The 19,040-nt window shown below is 37.7% G+C and overlaps 1 protein-coding gene across 2 annotated transcripts in view; it reads right to left on the reverse strand.

Annotated features, from left to right (window-relative positions):
* Positions 1 to 1,266: 1,266 nt before the first annotated feature.
* The window catches only part of METTL8 (methyltransferase 8, tRNA N3-cytidine), an 83,173-nt gene continuing 65,399 nt past the window's right edge, over positions 1,267 to 19,040 (reverse strand). For both annotated transcript variants that reach the window (XM_028166747.2, XM_057551933.1), the window contains exons 5-11: positions 18,649 to 19,019; positions 17,217 to 17,266; positions 12,232 to 12,295; positions 10,521 to 10,660; positions 5,518 to 5,624; positions 5,306 to 5,371; positions 1,267 to 4,565 (exon numbers count right to left, since the gene is read on the reverse strand). In XM_028166747.2, coding sequence (XP_028022548.1) covers positions 4,417 to 4,565; positions 5,306 to 5,371; positions 5,518 to 5,624; positions 10,521 to 10,660; positions 12,232 to 12,295; positions 17,217 to 17,266; positions 18,649 to 19,019 — 947 coding nt within the window. In that variant the 3' untranslated portion in view covers positions 1,267 to 4,416. The remainder of the gene's footprint in view (positions 4,566 to 5,305; positions 5,372 to 5,517; positions 5,625 to 10,520; positions 10,661 to 12,231; positions 12,296 to 17,216; positions 17,267 to 18,648; positions 19,020 to 19,040) is intronic.

Consider the following 19,040-nt stretch of genomic DNA (forward strand, 5'->3'; position numbering starts at 1 on the left):
ATGGGTGCTCTGTGTGCTCGTAGGGGAGCCAAGTGGAAGGCTGAAGCCCGAGGGGGGTGGGGCGAGAGCAGAAGTAAACATATGCAGAATGCTGAAAAGAGCTGACTGCAAGCTTTTGCTTTGTCATTCCTCTCCGTTCCTTTCCTTCTCTTCCTTCCCAGTTTGTAACTGTGGATAAGTATACCTACTTTTTTCATAGAATCACTGGATCTAGAATGAGCTGTCTCCTTGAAGATCATCTGATCCAAACTCCCACCCATTGCTATAATTCTCCGCTTGATTCAGGAGCTCTTTTTCTTCTCCAGCAGCTTTCCCGAACAGCATTTGAGTCTGTCAATTAAAAGTGTACTGATGAGACTAGAGGTTTTGGAATCAGACACTTCTGGGCCCAAACTGTGTTTCTGCCACTGACTCGTGGTGATATCCTAGGCAAATTACCCAATACCTCAGAGCTCCAGTCTTATCTGTTAAATGGTTACAATAAAAACTAATTCATAGGAGTTTGAGGATTAAATGAAGGAATAATGTGGTATATAAAAGTGTAGTATATAAAAGACTTAGCACTCAGAGGTAAATTAAGAGCAGCTAAGCAGTTCAACAGGAACTAGGACCCATGCTTCCTGTCTGACTTGCAGGCAATATTTTTCCATGCATTTTACTGTTTTTCTCACAAGGTCTCATAAAACCACTGAAAAAGTTTCTGTTGCTGGAGTACTCTATATGCTGCCTTGTAGACTGTAAATGCTGTTATTAATAACAATACCTCACATATATTCAGTGCTTTAGATTTTACAATGCACTTTTCACAAGGAGGGGAGGTGAATACCCACACCAACATGTCTACTGATGACTAACAGAGGCAGAAAGCAGAAGGAGCAGAGGCTCAGAAAAAGGCCTATTAATGATGCAAATGTGAAGTTATCTGCACTTGTGAGGAGCATAACAAACATTAAAACCAATTAGAAGTAATAATGCGTGATATATTCTGGCTTCAGAAATTGGCTTTGATGAGTTGGAAAACCAGAGGAATACAGCATAGGAGTCTGGGGGCAAGAATTTAAGTTTCCTGATGTTGAACGGTTTATGTGGTCCTGATGCCCCGGAGGGCAGCTCTTCGCATATGGGTGAATAATTTTCACGTACAAGTGAGTATAGCAACGATTTAGACTGCATGATGGTGGAAACCTCGATGTGTTCATAATTTAGAGACAACGCATATGGAACTGAGACGAGCAAAGCAAATAAGTTCTCAGAAGTCAACATTAACTGGGTGTTTCAATACGACAAATGTGTCATACCGAAATGCAAAACTTTTAATAATAGAAACCGTTACCTTGGCTTTCTCACAACCTTATGAAACAGTACTTCATGTGTGTGAGAATTTTTACATTTGGAAAATGTTCAAAAGTGAATTTTTATAAATGGAGGAAAACGGAGGGTGCATTTTTAATATAGCATATTTCATTGTTTCTGTATTATAAAATGAAGGAACACATCTTTTTCTGTTAGAAAGAAAATAGTCCTTTTGAAATTCAGCTCCCTCAGCAGATGAATTTTTAAATATCAAACTCTGCCTAACTAGTCCTAGCTCCATGGATGTGAGGGAAAAAATGAGAATTTCATAAAGTTATCAAATATTTTAAACTAATACCCAAGCAGATACATTTGCAACATTTCGTGATTTCTTAATATCTATAGGCAATATTCCAAATCAGGTCTTTCTCTTTTTTTTCCTCTGCCAAAAAAATCTACATTTTGTCTGGCAGCAAACTCTAAGTAGGGGGTTGATTCAGGTAGGCTAAGGGAGAGAAAGACTGACCAGACAAGCAGAAGACACTGATAGAAATGGCCCATTGAGCAGCCATGTGGAATAGGAGGTCTATGCTAGACAGAGCCCAAAAGAGCCCAGTTTGTGTCTCACAGTCCAAATTTGGTTGATGTATTTTTGAAGTTTCTAAAGGTTAACTACATGCTGTAATACATTATAGAAAGACACGGAGCAGAATTTTACTGTGCCAGTCAAGAAGCTGGCTTGAATCTGCTATTTAGGACAGAGAGAGACAGTACAATTTACATGTATGAGAATGTGGGAATAATTTTACCTTCTGTTGTTTTTAAAACCACCTTGGGCCATGATTTTTAAATTGAGACACAAGAAGATCTGCCGGGGTTCCCATAGCAACATTAACTTATCTAACTGCCCTTGCTGTACGTAATACTTTCGTTACTAGTTTGGCTTTTAAATATACACTTTAATTAGGAAAACAACTGAGTTAAGAGTCTCAGGCAAATTTTGACTTTTACATTTACTGCATGTTTAAACAGAAACCTTGATCTTGTACTTCTGAGGACTTGTTATCAAGGCAAATGTATGCAAAAACCTTCCGTGGTTTTCCTTGCCCCGATCTCTGACCTCACTGCATTCCATTCTGTTGACGACTCCTCAATCAATCTCTCTAAATATATTTATAATACGCCATGGCTAGGATAAAACAGAAACAAACCAACCTCAGATGGCTCTAGTCCAGAGACTAGAACCCAATGCACCCTCTATCCAAGGCTGTCTATAAGCTGACGCCCTCCCCATCTTTTCTCCACTATTCCGAATCATGAATATCCCCACCAAACATACCTGTCTTCTCACCATCTTCTGAGAGCATATGTTCTAGGACTAGCCTGAGACCTACCTCCTCCCAGAACCCTGATTCTTTCCCTTCCATCCCATAGCTGATCTTTCTCTCTCTTCAGAACCATTATTACTACTGCTACCACCACACGATGTCTGTGACTGGGCAGCAACCCTCCCCTCTTTTTTTTTTTTTTTTTAATTTTTATTTATTATTTATTTATTATGTTTATTTTTGGCTGTGTTGGGTCTTCGTTTCTGTGCGAGGGCTTTCTCCAGTTGCGGCGAGTGGGGGCCACTCTTCATCGCGGTGCGCGGGCCTCTCACTATCGCGGCCTCTCGTTGCGGAGCACAGGCTCCAGACGCGCAGGCTCAGTAGTTGTGGTTCACGGGCCCAGCCGCTCCGCGGCATGTGGGATCTTCCCAGACCAGGGCTCGAACCCGTGTCCCCTGCGCATTGGCAGGCAGACTCTCAACCACTGCGCCACCAGGGAAGCCCCCCTCCCCTCTTTTTTGATAACAGTGTCTTGATTTTCCTTTGAGGAACTTGCCTCCATTCCATACAGTCTGGTGGTGCCATCAAATAACCTGTCCTGCCCCAGTCTGTCAAAAGATGAATCCATGATCCAAATCGGACCAATCATATTCTTCCAGGAAGTTGAATTTTAAGTGAGTTCAAAAAGGAAAAATAGTTGGAACTGATCATTCCGATGGTGGTCCTTTCAAGAGATTGTCCATGTCTTCCAGATTTCTGTGGCTCATAATCAATCAAGCATATCAGCTAGCTGATAAGCTCCCTATTTGAGTACTTGCGCACATATTATCTTAGATCATGATTTAGAGGCTTGGGATGCGCACAGTTTGCTTTGCCAGCTAGAGCCTATTTATGCTCTCAGAAGACAAAGCTGGGTCTTTATTTATTGTATTATTCCATATAATTCAGCACAACGTAAGTACTCAGTATATGTTGTATAATGAATGACAGACCAGTTTTAGAAACTCCATTTTTACCAAGTGCAATTTGCAAGCCAATTTATGTCTTTTTTGAGGCAAGGCGGTAAATAAATTTTTAACTGCTACGATTTAAGAATTTTCTTGGGTATGACAGTTGTCTTAAAGAAGGCTTCCAACTTGTACACCTAAGAATAGCCTGAAAATAATATTAGCATTGGTCATACTTCCCCAATTTTAGGAAAAGAAAGAGAAACTAAAATTCTGTTTCAGACATTAGTCTGTGAATTAAAGAAAAAAAAAGTTTTGGGACGAACAACGACAAAACAAAAAAATATATACTTTTGTCTTGGTCTTGTGACTTTCCTTGGAAACAAGGTGAGCTGCCTCTCTGCTATCAGTTAACAATGGAGGAGAGTTCAACTGTGTTCAACTAATGTATAAATAAAGTAGATGGGTTTTTTTCACTTCTAAAAAATGGCAGGTTTCTGCTTCTCAGAATCATCTGACTTATATCAGTAATTTAACTGAATGCTTATAAAACTCAAAGAACAAACAAAATGGTTAAGATGTAATAAATCCAAACAAGCTTTAGCATATTAAGTTTTGAAAACACAGAATATTGTGCTCTCTTCCAAATCACTTACATGTGCTTAAAATGCACAAAAGAGCCCACCCACGGTAAACAGCAGGGTATACAAATTCTCTTCTTCTGACTGTCTTTTCAAAAATGAAAGATTTACAGAAGACTTTGAATAGTGTAATCCTCTGGTTTGTACCTTAACATGATACATAGTTCAGCCATGAGAAAAGAGTAAAAGTACCAATTTGGAGCTTTTTTAAGTGAAGGGTAATGGTTTCTGGAATTTTCCTTGAACCCACACTCGGTGCATTTTCACTTTTTTTTTCCTATTAACTTGTAAGCGACGATCGACCAGATTTTGCTTCTCATTTAACCCAGCCTTGCAGAACATATCGTGGACTTCCCCTGTGAGACAAGAATGGCAGTCAAATGTATGATATGTGACTTGGGGGGAGGGGCAGTCAGGAACAATGGAACATTAATGGAATGAATGACAATCTGAATTTTCATTTATACCAAGAAACATTCTCTAGTACAAATTGGTGAAGGAAACCCGTGACACCAAGTGGGTTTCTTCTATTTCACACAAACACACCAAGTATAAACAGTTGAACACAGCAGGTGTAACAGATTACAACACTAACGGTTGCAGCTTTCAATATTTTGAAAGGTGCCCAGATCTGAGTTTTTGTTGGTTTGCAGAGACCCCAAATGGCACATTGTAAAAGTACTCACATAAGTCTGGGGAAAGTCCTTCAATGCAGGATTCATTTTAAATGCTTTTTTAAAATGAGAAATTGACAAGAGAGAAGTAATTTTCTATGGACTCTTAAAATCACATTCCCTCTTTTGGCTGTGGCATGTCATCAATTTTTTCATATCTGGGCTAACAGTACCTCCGAAATGGAAACTTCGTTAGGGTATGAGGATGAAACAAGTGATTCTTTAAATTGGAAAAAGATTAAAAGGCAAAAAGGCCATTTTCAAGCTTTTACATAGAACAGTTATAATCACTAAAGTGTAAAGACATCTAATGTTTATTCAATTCTTGAAGCCTCATTTTTAGAGCTTTTGAGTTTCTCCCTGCAAATAATACCCAAGGAAAGTTTTTACGGCTAATTATTTCCTTTTATAGATAAGCATACCTTTTGTAAAGAAATATGCTCTGGTACCATCTCCTCGAACATAAAAGTTTTCAGATAAACAATGCCCTAAAAAAAAAAAAAAGTGTGACAAGGAAACTTAGTATTCCTTAAGAAAACCACCACCACCACCAACAACAAAATTGACATGAAATGTTAACACAGCATTCTTTGAAACACAAGAAAATAACTCCAAACTGAATATATACCATTACCCCTTTTAAAACGAAGCTGAGTCTTATCATATCTTCCATAGTCCCGAAATAACAGCATCCCCCCAGGTTTCAGTAACTTGGACAGTCGGTTTACAACACCTTGCATCCTTTGAAAACAAAGCAAGAGACTCTGTGGAAGTCTTGTTTTATACGTCACATTTAACCTCCTTAATGATAAAATAAGCACAGCTCAATAAGGCCAAAGAAATGTAAGCCACAAATATAAGGGGAACAAAACCAAAAATATTGTGTATAGAAAGAAAAAAGGACACCAACTTGCTAAATAATCAGATTCAAAAAGCCTAGACTATCAAGAAATCACCCAAATGACCAGAGCGGTAACTTCACAGAGCTTGATGTGTGATGTCAAAGCTGAACTGCAAAACCACATAGACATTCCTGATATTTACAGCAAATTAAGGTAGTTCCAAGGCAGAAAAAAATGAAGTCGTTTCATTTTCCTTGCAAGATAAAAAATATGCCAGAACTGTCCCAATCAGACATACCTACTAAACGGGGATCACCTTTCCTCCAAAACTAGCTGCTTTTCCTCCTGACTTCTTTATTTAGTTCAAAGGTACTAAATTCACCAAAGTGTAACACCTCAGAGAAATCTTTGACTCCTTTTATCTTTCTCTTCTTCCACTATCCTCAGCACAACCATTTGGTCATCAAATTGTTATGTCTTTTTTTTAAAACTACATATTTGATAGTTTCTCTCTCTCGTTTCCCATTGGTACTCCCTTAGTATACAAACTCCAACATCCTCAGGCTGGAAACAGAATTGCTTCCTAACAGGTGTTATTCTCCCTGCCAATCCTTCCTGCATATTATTGATGAATTAGTATGCTTAAAATGGTTTTGTCAAATCATCCCTTTGCTCAAATTTTCATGATTTTAATCCATAGGATAAAATCTTAGTTTCTTATTTGAGCCCTTAAGATCACCTACAACTGACCTCAATCTTTCCAACATCTTTCCCACTACTCCCTAATCTGAAGCATCTTTAGCCAAACTGTTACATGCTTGGTTCTGAGCAGTCCATGCCTTTGCTCACGTGGTTTCCCCTCAAAGAATTCTCTCCTCCTTACTATTTGCCTGTTTAAATTCTATTCACACTCTAAGCCCCAGTTCAATACTGGGAAGCTTTTACTTTTTTACTTTCTTTCTTTTACTGCTTATTCTACCCACCTGGCTCCCAAACATGACCCCCTTGTGACTGTTTTTTTATTTTTTTTATTTTTTTAATTTTTGCCTGTGTTGGGTCTTCGCTGCTGCGTGCGGGCTTTCTCTAGTTGCGGCGAGCGGGGGCCATTTTTTGTTGCAGTGCGCGGGCTTCTCACTGCGGTGGCTTCTCATTGCGGAGCACAGGCTCTAGGCGCGCGGGCTTCAGTAGTTGTGGCATGCAGGCTCAGTAGTTGTGGCTCACAGGCTTAGCTGCTGCGAGGCATGTGGGAGCTTCCTAAACCAGGGATCGAACCCGTGTCCCCAGCATTGGCAGGCGGATTCTCAACCACTGTGCCACCAGGGAAGCCTGTGACTGCTTTTGATTAATGTTTTTGGTTAAGTGTTCAAGGCCTTATATGTGATTATGGTACAGAGATGACAAAGATTTCAGATCTCATATCAACCAAGTGACTGACATTGGCTGCCAACGAAGCTCTACTGAAAAGGACTCTTAAGACTCACAGGGAATGACAATCTACAAAATCAATTATCAATGTCTGCCCTGGGCAGCGAATGGTAAATGGCAGCCTGTGTACTAAGTCCTTGCTGTCTCTGCTTTATCGAAGCTTCTTTTTTTTTTTTTTTTTTTTTTTTTTTAAAAGCAGGAAGGGAGATAGCAAGTGGATTTTTTTTTTTTTAAATAATTTGGACAGGCCATGAGAATAATTCCTTATTTATTTATTTATTTATTTATTTATTTTTGGCTGTGTTGGGTCTTCGGTTCGTGCGAGGGCTTTCTCTAGTTGCGGCAAGCGGGGGCCACTCTTCATCGCAGTGCGGGGACCACTCTTCATCACGGTGCACGGGCCTTTCACTATCGCGGCCCCTCCTGTTGCGGGGCACAGGCTCCAGACGCGCAGGCTCATTAGTTGTGGCTCACGGGCCCAGCTGCTCCGTGGCATGTGGGATCTTCCCAGACCAGGGCTCGAACCCGTGTCCCCTGCATTAGCAGGCAGATTCTCAACCACTGAGCCACCAGGGAAGCCCTATCGAAGCTTCTTAAAGCTTCTGAGCATTCCTTATTTTAAAAATGAGGAGTTTTGATCAGATAATCTGTAAATTCCTTCCAATTAAAACACTGTTCAGGGACTTTGCTGGTGGCGCAGTGGTTAAGAATCCGCCTGCCAATGCAGGGGACACAGGTTAGCGCCCTGGTCCGGGAAGATCCCACAAGCCGTGGAGTAACTAAGCCCATGCGCCACAACTACTGAGCCCGTGTGCCACAACTACTGAAGCCCGCGCACCTAGAGCCTGTGCTCCGAAACAAGAGAAGCCACCGCAATGAGAAGTCCACGCACCGCAACGAAGAGTAGCCCCCGCTCTCCGCAACTAGAGAAAGCTGGCATGCAGCAACGAAGACCCAATACAGCCAAAATTTTTAAAAATTAAAAAAAAATAAAAATTTAAAACACTGTTAAGTGGAATAACAGGGTGAAACAGTATGTCAGGTTATGAAAGAAGTAGGTAGTGAGAAAATGAAAGTAACCATGAAAACAAGAGAGAAATGACAGAAAAAGGTGCCATGATTAGAAAAAAAGCTCTTTAAAAAAACTGGAACATAAGTACATGAAAGAGAAAAAGAAAAGTATTTTTCCTTGTTTATTTTATTACAGGTTATTTTCACACTGCGCTTATATCCTTAGAATTTGGCAATTAAAGAAAACCATATCTAAACCTTAAAATATTCACTTTCCGGATAAATGTTTTATGTACAGAGAAAAAAAATCTCTTTCTGCAATTATTAGCAAAACAAGCATGAAACGAAAACACAAAAAAACAAACAGCCAAACACTTCAAAATGTAGCCTCCTTCTGCAAATCCTCTCCTCCCAACTATCCTTTAAAGTCTGCGTTGCAGGTGAAGGCAAGAGGTGGGGAGCTGCTTCTCTCATCAGCCCATCTTGGCTCATAATGCAATTCCAGAGCCAGTTCCTGAGAAATGCAGGTGGGAGTGGCCTGCAGGTGACATGGACAAGAATGGGGGAAAGCTCCTTTTCTTTTTTTATCTGACTTGGGCCAACTCTGCTATCCTCACCTATCACTGGATGGAGGGAGAGGAGAAGGAAAAGAAGAGATTAAAAAAAAAATGAGTGTTTATTGACTATTCTATACTTAGATCTTTAGAAAACATATTATACTTTTATTTCAATAACAAGAAGGACAGCTACCTCTTTTTTGGTAGCCTTCTATGGTTTATTCCCATTTGAGCTGGGACCCCAAGACTCAAGGTCTAGCTGAATTGCTTTTCCAAGCTGGCAATAAGCCATTTTTCTAGAATTTTCCTGGGGCTGAATCTACTACCACAGTGCTAGATGACCCTAAAGATACTGCCTTACTTTTCACTTACTATTACCCAACTTCTACTCATTCACCTCACTTTTAGATCATTTCCACGTAGGTAAGAAAGTAGCTACTGACATGATACATCTGAACTTATTTTATAATAAATAAATAGAATGAATATATGTACTATAAAAACAATCTTTCCAAGATATCTGCTTCCCCTTCTCTTTAACATTCAATTCAAATCATGACAAAAATACATTATCTAAACTAATTCAAATAGTCTTTTTGAGGTCTTATTTTGAATTTAAACATTTCCTGTTATAGATGTCAGATAGAAAATCTTGTTCACTATCCACCTACTCTATCCTTTTTACTATTCATCCTTTTAACTGTGAAACAAAATACATAGATGACATCCTTCTACCAGTACCTGAATAATGCCAACAGTATAAACAGATTAGCAGAAAGAAATAGGTTATAGAAACTGGGAGGAAGTAACTTCATGGAACTTGATATATCTCACCAGGTGCAATTATATATTTCATTCGTTATTTGGAAATCTAACTTGCTTTTCCATAAGTAATTAAAGTGCACATCTCTGAATGAGAAGTGAAAGGACTGTAAAGGGTTCTAGTGACCTTATAACAGCAAAGAAAGGACACAATACTCGATTTCTTTGGGAAAGAGTCACACTCACCAAACAAAAAGCGGTTGATGCCAAGTCTGTATCTATTACCAGAAGATCACGAAAACCCAATTTTAAGAAACGTTATGAAGGCACAAACCCTGACACTTACCACACATGTATCTTAATACATACAAGGTGGCAAAATTTTAAGAAAAGTGATCATTTTAATTGCTGGTAATATCTCTTTGTGCTTCCTCTTTGGAGAAAAGCTGTATTTATTTTTTCAAAACCTTATGTGAACAAAAATATTTAAGTCATGAATATTTAAATGAGGGCACTAGGCCAATCTTAGATTATAAAGGTCCGAGGTTAATCTGGCAAATCTTGATAACCCCTAATTCCCTAGTGGGCTTCTTTAAAACAAATATTTTAAAGCCCATTGACAGACCAGTGTGAAGCCAAACAGATTTACAGCCCACCTCTTCATGAACATTCAGCAAGATGCTAAATCAAAGATGTTTGTTTCTGATCACCATGTACAATTTCCCTCTTGGGAGTCTATTAGGCTGTTCTGAATTTGTAATTTCCTTGAAGCTCTGTCACTTTTAATAGGTATGTGTCTTGCCAGAAGATGCTTACTTCATTCTGACAGTGACAGAAAGCTCACTAAAGAAGTAGTGTCACAAGTTTCTTTCTGAAAGTCTGAAGAAAGGAAAAACTGCATTTAAAAGGCTGCATATTATACATAATGTAGTTCATTAAATAATAAATTCAAGAATTGTCATTTTTGCTTTGATAGTTCTGAAAGCCACTCCTGATAAAGGGGCTGTACACATTTGCTCTGCCCTTTCGTCTTCGTTTACCTGTCAGGATGAATGGAAGAGAGCACAAAGACGAGGAGAATGACATCCAGGATCCCATCTGGAAAAGGGTAGGGTAGGCCATCGTCACAAACGTCATGAACAAAGGCACAGCACTGGGCTGCTCTGTATGACGCGTGCGACTGTCATGATAAAGGAAAGAAAAGACAAAAAAAGTTGTTAGCAGACTTCTAGTATTTTTCTCAAATTAAAAAGGTCAATTTAACTTCTCTCAAGTGCCTTTCTTCTATAAATTTGATTTTTGGATTAGGTATTCTGTTAGGTTATTTCAAGCTGTCATAAAAATTTAAGTCTAGCACTTGGACTTGATAATAAACATTCTTTTGCATCCCTCTTTAGCTTGAAAAGTGGAGTAGGGCAGTCTTTCTGAGTCAGTAGGCAGCGTTGTTGGAAGCCCACCCTGTGTTACTTCAGAGGCAATGAGATGGTCCTCAGCTCTCTCACTGCTTATTCCATGCCTCCTTTGGCATTAATATATAAATATCCTATAGTACATAATCAACATTAGGTAATGGTGATGGCTGTACAACTCTAAATATACTAAGAATCACAGGATTGTATACTTTAAAATGGTGAAATTTATGGTATGTGAACTATCCCTCAATAAAGATGCTATTTTAAAAAACCACATTAGAGTACACACACACACAATTTGCCTATAAAAACAACACTAGGGCTTCCCTGGTGGCGCAGTGGTTGAGAATCTGCCTGCTAATGCAGGGGACACGGGTTCGAGCCCTGGTCTGGGAAGATCCCACATGCCGCGGAGCGGCTGGGCCCGTGAGCCACAATTGCTGAGCCTGCGCGTCTGGAGCCTGTGCCCCGCGACGGGAGGGGCCGCGATGGAGAGAGGCCCGCGCACCGCGATGAAGAGCGGTCCCCGCACCGCGATGAAGAGTGGCCCCCGCTTGCCGCAACTGGAGAAAGCCCTCGCACGAACCGAAGACCCAACACAGCCAAAAATAAATAAATAAATAAATAAATAAATAAGAAAATCCTTTAAAAAAAAAAAAAAAAAAAAAAAAAAACAACACTAGAAGGATATATACCAAAATACTAACAGTGATTCACTCTAGGACTCTAAAAAAGCATATTATAGGTAAATTTTATCTTCCCCTTTAGGCTTTTCAGTATTTTAGAAAATGTCTACAACGAAAAACTATTAACTCTTATTATCAGAAATTATGTTCCATGTGTTTACTATACATTTTTGTTAGAATTTCCATTCCTTTTCCATTTCCTAAAATTACCTCTTTTTGCTATGATAATGCTTACTAGCATTTGGGAATTGGTCAAATAAGGTCCGGTTCCCACCACTGTTTTCCTTACAGTTGAGGACATTTTAGATTTGTAATATATGCCTTTTCAGACCTTTTTTATTTTTTTTCAAAAGTTTTAATTTAATGAGTGCCTACTATGTGCCAAACTGTGTGTAAAGCTCTAGGGACATAAATATAAATACCACCTTGTAGGAACCACTCCCTTGAACTCTATATTAAATCCCAAACAACTTCTATCGTTTTAGGGTAACATCTTAGGCATCAGTTGATGATATGATTCGCAAAATTGTAAAAGCTCAGTTAAAAATGGTCACAGATTACATTTGATGCAGTTACATTAAAAAATAATCACTTCAACAGCAAAAAATTAGATTTTTTAATATAGCTCTCTTTAAAGAAAATATAAGGCATACCTTTACCAGCTCCACAGCTCCAGAAGCAAAATCACAACAATAAAGAAAGAACTCTGGAGCATTCCTATGAAAATGAAAGAAATATTTAAATCTAGAGTCCAGATATGCTGAAGCTACAGAAGAAAGGAAAGTGTAGGTTTGAACTTATATTTCTTTAACAGAATTTTGGATGACACTTGGCTTGTAGTTTCTTCTTTTTAGACACTGTTCTCTGCAGTGGTGTGTGGATGCCTTCATGTTGTTTCTGAACCAACATTATCTCAAACACTTATCAATTACAGGGTGACTTTCAAATTCCTGCCCTGATTTTAAGGCCCTCCATTATGTGGGCCTACTTGCTCTATATCCCATCATACTCTCCCATGGGAAACCTCCAAAGCCATCCATCAGCATTGCTCAATCTTCCTCCTACCCCTCACAGGCACTCTTTCTTGTCTGCCTCCAGCCAGCATGGCCTGTAACTCCTCTTAGCTTAGCCAAGTTCTATCCTCTCCAAGGACCCTCAACCCCCTGTGTCCTTTGGTGCTTCGTTTCTCTTCCCGTGTGTACGTTCCTCATTTGCTCCTGGACCTCTCACAGAGGCTCTGATGCACGGATGATGATGTATATATATATATATATTTTAGAAGTTGCATTTATGTGCTGTTAAATATAATATTAATATGTTTATATTAATAGCATGTAAATACAACTTCTAAAAAATAATAAAACACTAATATAGTCTTATCTTTTCAAGTGATTTTCAAACTTTTATTGAGCCTTATATATGGACCAAGCATTAGAATACAAAGTAGTAAATGAAACTGTCTAATAAAAACTGTCTAGTAAGAGTATGGGATTTGGGAGCCAATTACACCTGTGTTTAAATCCTGGATTTGCCACTTATTAACACTGAATTTGACTTAACTTCTCCGAGACTCAGTTGCTTTACCTACAATATGTAAAAAAAGTAAGCAAATTCAGGGGTTTTTTTTGGGGGGGGATGTTTACCCATATGAAAATCCTGACTAATTTTAATTGGCCTCCACTGAACTTAGACAAGTTCTATTTGGTCTTTACCTGAAATTCAGTAACAATGGCTGAGCCATGGTTACTAATGGGCAGGCACATACAGCTGTCCCTTGAACAATACAGGTTTGAACTTCGCAGGTCCACTTACACATGGATATTTTTCAATAGTAAATACTAAGTACTATATGGTCCGTGGTTGACGGAATCTGCAGATAAAGAAGGAACCACAAATACGAAGGGTCGACTATAAATTATTCGTGGACTAACCCCCCACATTGTTCAAGGGTCAACTGTACTTTGAATTTTGTGGGTCAGTACCCTTCCTAATCATACCTTGTATGCTATTAGCAAAGGATCCTTGCATCATCTTGCTTAGTAGTGTGTCTGAATCACAGAAAGAGATCAGTATGTCCTAAACAGTAATTAAAGGTATGGTCCTGGCTCTTGTGGATTTTATAGCCTTGTTGGGGACATATACAATTTCTATAGAAGTGTGCATAAGGCAGGCACCCTCAGGTGAAAGTCTTAAGAATTTTGAAGGAGGGGGATGGCATTGCTAAGTGGGAAGAAGGGGAAAGGGTTTAGAAGTGGGAGTCACATGCTAGGGATGAGAAGCAGAGTTGATCCTGAGAGCCCAGTGTGTGACAGGCTATATGGGCTTTGAATCACATAATTAGAACTTCTAATCTGATTCAGGGAGGCATTTCAAGCAAGGAGGACTTCTAAATAAATACGGAATATAAGCACAAATATGCATTTAGCAAAATCTCACCCAGGCTCACATTACTCTCTTAAATGCTACTCATTGATGAATACTACATTCATGTATAATATTCATATATAGTATAGTATTCATATATAGTGCCATTCTGTGGCACTAGGTGTTTGCATTCAAATTAATATCTGTCCAAATAAATTAATGTATCATGAATAGGATTTGGTTATGAAAAGTTAACCAGTACTGAATCAAAGTTAAAACTTGTGCTGCTTGTCTTTTCTCATCCATCCCATATAAAAATTGTGCTTTATTGCAGCATATATACCCTTATTGTTTCCTATGAAATCCATATATTTGTGACTTGTAATTGTTGGTTGGTCACACATGTTTGAAGTGTCTCAAAAAACACTCAGATACATATAGTACTATGTGGTATGATGGCTAAGGGCAAGGGCTCTGAAACCAGACTGCCCAGGGTTGAATCCTGGCTCTACCACTTAGCTGGGTGACCATGGAAGAGTCATCTAATCTCTCTGTAATTGGTTTTCTCATCTTTATTTTTTTAAATTAATTCTTTTATACTGTAGTATAGTTGATTAACAATGTTGTGTTAGTTTCAGGTGTACAGCAAGGTGATTCAGTTACACATATACATGCATCTATTCTTCTTCAAATTCTTTTCCCATTTAGGCTGTTACAGAATACTGAGCAGAGTTCCTTGTGCTATACAGTAGGTCCTTGTTAGTCATCTATTTTAAATATAGTAGTAGTGTGTATATGTCAATCCCAAACTCCTAATAGAGATAAATATGGCATCTAAGTTGGTTGTAAGGATTGAATGGACTCATATATGTAAAGTTTCTAGAAAGGTGCCTGACTCAGAATAAGCACCTAATAAATGTTAGTCATTCTTATTATTGTTGCTATCATCATCACCATCATCATTATCATCATTGTTATCATCATTAAAGGAAGATCTGCCTCTGCCTTCCAGGAACTTAAAAACTTAAGAAATTAACATGGTTCTATAAATACTTCCATATAGCTCAAAATGCGTCTCTGGACACTGGCACATCTAGCTATTATGAAAGGTATGCAGTCTATCTTTGGGCAGTAGTTACTAAACACTCACAAGATACAGAACAGTCTAGTAAGCTAAAGGAAGGCATGTGCCATTTGCCATGTGTCCTACCAGACGGCAGCTTGACCTCTGAAACTGAATTCCCACTGCATCAGCAACCCAAGTTGGTCTTGTGATCACCCAATGACTTTCCAGAGCTTTTCAGTAAAAACGGCTGACTGCCTTGGCCCTTCTCCCAGCAAACAGGTGTAAATATCACCACTACCACCACACCACCAAGCACTCTCTTGGCAAGGGGTTTAAGAATTAAATGATCCTTGGAGAATGATATGACCTCTCAATTCCAGAGGTCTAATTATGGTAAAATATTCTAAAAATGTAAAACATTAATCCTATCCTCTCCAAAAGTAATAAAATACAATTTCTGTGGTGGGAAAAAAAAGTCTAATCCTCCCTTTGGAAGGCTAATCACTGGTTGCCTTTTAAAGATGAATTAATTATCTCAGGTTATTGAGCTACAGTGATTTCTAAAATATGAATATGAGGCAAAAAAAAAAAAAGACACATCCACAAAGAAAGAGTCAGGGGGTGAGGAGGCAAGGGCTTGCAATTATTAGTTGGAGGGAGAAGTAGAAGAGGGAAAAATACAACTAACAAGTGGGGAACCAGAAATATTAATCAGTCAGTATGTACCAAGCTCTATCTATATTGTATTGTTAGGCTACCTGAAAAATCAGATTAGAGTAAAATATGGTCTTTACCTCAAGGAATATATGAATAGTAGTTGAAGAAATAAGACATAAAGAAATGATATGCAAAATAATAACTTGAGATGAGTCATAAAGTAACACATAATCAACTGCCAGTGTAGTAGATTTATGTGTATTACAAGTTCAGAGATCACTGGGGTGAAGGAATCTGGCTATGTGGTATAAAAGAACAGGAAATTTTGGCCCAGAAATTGGAAAAGGGAAAACAAAGAAAATAAGTCCCGAAAGAGAAACACCATTCAGAACCGCAAATTGGCCAGCATCACTTCTGGCTGGACACTTTAACTGGTAATTTGATGATATTAGGGAATTACTTAATTTTTATTATGTTAGGTTTATAATAGTAATGAAGTATGTCCTGCTTTTTGGAGATCCATCATAAGTACTTAAAGTGTCATGATGTTGGCCTTATGTTAGTAACTGTTGAAACAAGGTGGTGGGTGTATGAGAATTCACTGTATTACTCAGTTTTTCTGAATGCTTTTACATTTTCACAATGGAAAGTTGAAAAAAAAAACTTTCTTAAATTGAAAAATAGGCATAGTGAAAAGACTGAAAGGAATTATAACAAAAATTCTGTCAGCAGCTATGCTATGGTGGTGGGAATAATGGGTGATTCCCCCCAACCCATTTTCCTCTAATGGGAACGTTCTACAATGTGCTTATGTTGATTTTATAATGGAAAAATAACGGGAAAGCTATCATGTAAACCTAAAAAAAAATAGGGACTTGACAGACCAGCCATAGGTAAAAGGTGTTAAAGTTTTGTAAGGTGTATCTTCTTCCTCACCTACTAAAACGCATAGGTGAGGGGGTGAACGGGAAGGGCAGGTCAGGAGAACATCTTTGTTCCTATCACCTACTTCTGCCTTTTTGAATCTTAGGGTTACGTGCTATAACTCCAAACAATTTCAAGTCTAGATACAGTCATTTGACATAGGAAGGTTTTATGCTGGGTGTGGCTCCAGAAGTGATGACAAAATAAAATGAGTTTAAAGCTTACACTTTATTTTGTGTAAGCTTTAAACTCAATTCTCTATGTGTAAAATGACACCTAAGTAACCTGGAGGGGCAAATAAATCTCTAAAGTCCAGCAATTCCCAGCTTAGCGGAAGGATCAAACCTCTTACTCTCTTCTTATTCCCTCATCCACATAAACACAAGCTTAAAAAATTACTTCAACTCATGGTGGACAACCCATGCCTGTGAAACATTATTTTCAGAGTAATTCTCAGTTCACATGAAATTAGACACTCAGACCAAGACACTTCTTTTGAAATTTCATTTAGTCATTGTTTATATGGGAACAAGAACACTACTGGCATATACATGACAACTTTTTCCCAGAATTTCTCAACCTCCCATACGTATGTAGAATTTTGTAGGAGAAAACTCTAAAACTCACTGCAAAGTGTTCAGAATTGGAAAAACACTATTCCCAGCACCACAGCCAACCTAAAATCAAAGAGTAAACAAATATCATGAAAATAAAGTTAAATTTTCCTCACCAATGTCATACTTTTTTTATTAAAAAAAAAAAACTAGAAGAAATTTACTGGATCTCTGGGTATAGGAGAGTTTTCTAAACTCAAAAGCAAAGAAATAAATCACAAGAATAATATGCACTGAGAAATTTGACTATGGAAACATTTAAAATTTTTACATACCAAACCCCAAAATAAACCAAATTAAAAGGTGACAAACACACTGTGAAAAAAACATTTGCATTAAATATGATAAAGGGCAGAGCTCATTTTTTAAAAAGTATCTGATAAATAAAGGAAATAAACAGAACACAAAAGAAGTACAAATGACTTCTAAACGTTTGAAGGACTATATGACCTATTTAACAATCAAAGGAATGCAAATTAAAATAAGGTATAATTTTTGTCTAACAAAGCAGAAAGCACTAAAATAAGAATATTCCAATCAGTAAGGGTGTGATGAAACAGACCTACACTGCTGTGAATTGGTATTAGTACAACTTCTTAGAAAGCAATTTGGCAATATATTTTAACAGTATTAAAACTTTTTTATAAATTATGAACTAGTAAATTGAACCCAAATAATAAAAGAAAATGCAGAAAAGTCTACACCCAAAGATGTTTGCTGTTGAAAACCTGAAAACAATTTAAATGCCCAGTCAAGTGAAAACAGGTAAGTAGAATCATAGTATTCCACATAGTAAAGTATTTTGCAGCCATGAAAATGTTTATAGAGAATTTTTAAAGATAGGGAAAACCGTTTATGTTATAATGTTCAATACAAACAAAGCAAAACCCCAAAATGCAGGTAGAGTATAGCTCAACTATACAAAACAGTATAAACAAAAGGAGAAAAAAGTCAGTTAAATGTTAACAGTGGTTAAATTAAATCCCTTGTTTATGGGACTGTAGATTATTTTATTCTTTCTCTTCAGCAAATTCTCTGTAATCAGTATATATTATCTTTACAATCAGAAGGAAAAGGTTTATTTTTTAAAATAGAAAATCAAGGTCTACACCAGATTATAGCAAATTACATACTTCACTTATTTCTATTTCACCTAAAAGTGGGTAATAACAGAAAGAGATAGAAATTAAGGCCAAAACTTTATTGGTATTTAAAACTTCCTTCAAGTTAGAAATTAAAGTAGACAAATTAAAAAAAATTTAAATCACAAACTTAAAACCTGACTAATTAAAGATATGAGTCCCTTAAATAATTTTTATGCACAAAAGTATATGAACACTTATTTAATAGTTAGATTTGATCATTTTCCCCCCTAAAAAATCTGGATCATTATTAAAGTAGTATGGAATGTACATTAAAAAATTTTTGCCCCTGCAGTACCATACCTCTAGGATTCTGAAAGTGGCGTTGCTACCAGGAAACAATTCAGTCTTCAGAGGTCCTTTTCTGTGTTCTTTGGAGTCTAGGTTGGAAAAATCAGATCCTGCTTTGTTTTGACCATCTGATGAGCCAGAACTTTCTCTATAATGATTTTTTTCTTCAGGCATAGTAGGGCAGTGCATTCTTGAGAAACAATTTGCAGCATGAACTTTTACATGATTCCATGATAATTCTTTTACCTTCTCTTCAGTTTTTTGACCAACTGGAAGAATTTCAGGAAATTCCCTCAACAGCCAATTACGATCTTTGAAAAACTTATTCTTATGAATCTTATAAAATGTGTCCCAATATTTACTAGCTTCACTCTCATACTTCACTAAAATAAAGAGAAGAAAAA

Source organism: Balaenoptera acutorostrata, chromosome 8 (assembly GCF_949987535.1).
Source record: "Balaenoptera acutorostrata chromosome 8, mBalAcu1.1, whole genome shotgun sequence".
Taxonomy (NCBI): domain Eukaryota; kingdom Metazoa; phylum Chordata; class Mammalia; order Artiodactyla; family Balaenopteridae; genus Balaenoptera; species Balaenoptera acutorostrata.